This window comes from Papaver somniferum, chromosome 9 (assembly GCF_003573695.1).
Source record: "Papaver somniferum cultivar HN1 chromosome 9, ASM357369v1, whole genome shotgun sequence".
Classification (NCBI taxonomy): Eukaryota; Viridiplantae; Streptophyta; class Magnoliopsida; order Ranunculales; family Papaveraceae; genus Papaver; species Papaver somniferum.
Genome location: NC_039366.1, coordinates 187,013,028 through 187,015,549, shown reverse-complemented (window position 1 = coordinate 187,015,549; position 2,522 = coordinate 187,013,028). Strand labels below are relative to the sequence as shown.

General features: G+C 39.7%; 1 protein-coding gene across 1 annotated transcript; it reads right to left on the bottom strand.

Moving 5' to 3' along the window:
- Nucleotides 1–365: 365 nt before the first annotated feature.
- LOC113310452 (uncharacterized protein At4g19900-like) lies at nt 366–2,214 on the bottom strand. The gene has a single exon (XM_026559145.1). The coding sequence runs from the start codon at nt 1,905–1,907 to the stop codon at nt 513–515; it is 1,395 nt and encodes a 464-aa protein (XP_026414930.1). The 5' UTR covers nt 1,908–2,214; the 3' UTR covers nt 366–512.
- Nucleotides 2,215–2,522: the final 308 nt, after the last annotated feature.

The window sequence follows — 2,522 nt, the reverse complement described above, 5'->3', positions numbered from 1 at the left end:
TGAGAGATCCCACACGCCCCACGTATGTGGGACCTAACCCCTAAGATGCTCTATGGTCTTTTTCAGTGTCCTCTATGTGGGTTCGTGCATGTACACCTAAGGAGCAAAGAAATCCTTTTATTATTTTGTTCATAAAAGTGGGCAATAATGTTCAGGGCCTTGAGGTACAAAATAATTATTGGCAGATTTGAGATTTTTGAGGTTGAGGAATCATATTCATACGTACCGTACAAAATCAAAATGTACTGCCTGCGTCTCTATACACACAAACCTGTCTATCTTTTAGAGACGGAAGGAGCATGTGTAAGTTAAAACTCCGTGAAGAATTCTAATTTACTTCTCAGGGTTCAATTTCTATGGCAAAAGATGCAAACAAAATCCTTTACATTTATAATGAAGCATATAGATTTCCCATCTGGTATCGAATTTCATATGCTTGTCTAAGAACAATAATTTTTACATGGGAAAAGAAAGAATCCGCGATTGAGAAAAAGAAAAATTATCGATAGCTTCTAACTAGTGTATATATTTTCACAAATGAGACAACTTATAGATATCAATTTTCCTATGACACTCCCTTGTTCAATTCTCAGTTTGCCGCTTTCTCTATTCCACAGATGAACTGCATAAGTCTCTCTATGAAGCTGCAGCACTTTCGCTTCGACCCATTTCAATTCATGTGGAGTCACCGGCTTCTGGAAATACCCGCCTATTTTGATCCAATCTACTGGATAGAATGCCATTGGCGGCAAAACAGTGAAATCATAACCTGGTTTCCCTGAGACCTCCTGGATCACTCTTGAAACTAAGTATGGCCCGTTGAATCCCCATGTATTTCCATCAAAAGTACGACAGAAATTCTCTATGAATTTGTACAGCAGAGGATGATTCTTGTCGAATACTAGAACCGCGTTGTTGAGTCGATTCCATTGTTTCGTCTGGATATCCACACTTTGTGCTCCGATTGAGTTTCGTAAGCCGGAGAAGCTCTTCAGCACTATAAAGTCTGTATCCAGATACACACCTCCGTACTTGTACAGAGTCACAAGTCTGAGAAGATTCGACAGATTCTGAGCAAACGGTATCTGGCCAGGATCCTTGAGACCTTTCTTCATGTCATCAAACCAGGCTTTCGCCGGGGTGTTCTTAAACAAAAACTTCAAATCCGGTGTCAGTGCGGTCACTTTGAATCCACGTGCAGTTAGTGGACTTAGAATCTTTGCACCTTCACGGGAATCCATACTCCGCGACAGAATTATCAAGCATCCATTGGGGTGATACTTGAAGACGCTCTGCAGGGCCAAGAATTCTTTCTTGCCGAAGGATGTCGCCGGAGAAATCCATGTCATGAAGAAACGAACCTCGCATCCACGGTCAAAGAACTTCTGTGCTCGGTTTCTAAATTGCTTGGTCAATTCAGTTGACTTCAACATCTCAATGTTTGGATATTTTCTAACAATCCATTCTACGTTTTCTTTCTCTTGTGATCGATCAGAAGAAAACTTCTGCAGACCTCCGTCGGGCAATTCATTTGTGGAAACCTTTTGCTTGATTGGGTTCACAGCTCTTGCCTCCTTCGATGGTTCATTGGTAGGACGCTTTTGCGAAATTGGGTTCGCGGCTGCTGCCTCTGATGATGATTGATTGCTAGAAACCTGTTGGTGTCTTGATTCGTTAACAGTCTCTTCTTTAACCGAAAGCAGAGTCAGCGACGGCGACGAAGAATTAGAACGAAGCTCACGATGAACTTCAAGAGGATGGATAGTATTGGCTTGTTTCTCTAAAGTTATAGAATGGAGGGAGAGATTACAAAAGATGCATCCAGTCACAAGTATGATAAACAGAAGAGCACCGAAATAGATTTTAGAGAATAAGGACCTTGTCCGTACACATGATCTCATGAACATATTTACTTGAGGAGTTGCAGAGGAGGAACTTTGATCATGGCAGATTTGTCAACACAGAGACGAGAAGAAAGAGAGACACCTTGTATCAAACGTGGGCAGATTGGCTTTCTTATGAATAAGCTGAATAACGTGGAAGCTACATACGGAGAAGAAGGAGAAGAATTTTGAATTAGCCGTCTCTGACATCAGACAAACGAAATAGAAGAATATAAGAACAGAAAGGGGGTCTTGAGTCAGCTTGAGGACAAGAGAAGCCTATATCTGATTTTGAGAATAATCTTTTCATACCATTTTTTGGATGTACTATGAGTCATTTATAGAATGGTAATTAATATCTTTCCCAAAGGAAGATTGTGATGTTACTTAAATTAAAATCGAAAATTTTTCTTTTTCTTCGAAAATATTACGTATATAATTTCCTATTATACTGCATTTTTAGTTTAGGATATCATCTGTTCAGCCATTATGTACTATGGAATAATGAGCTTGACTCGTTCTTCGGGGTTGATATTGTGTTCCTCGCATTCATATATATAAATCATGAATTGAGTGATTGTTTTACGACTTTTCTATTGAGTGAACAATTGAGTAATACTTTTGTTAATAGAGACGGTC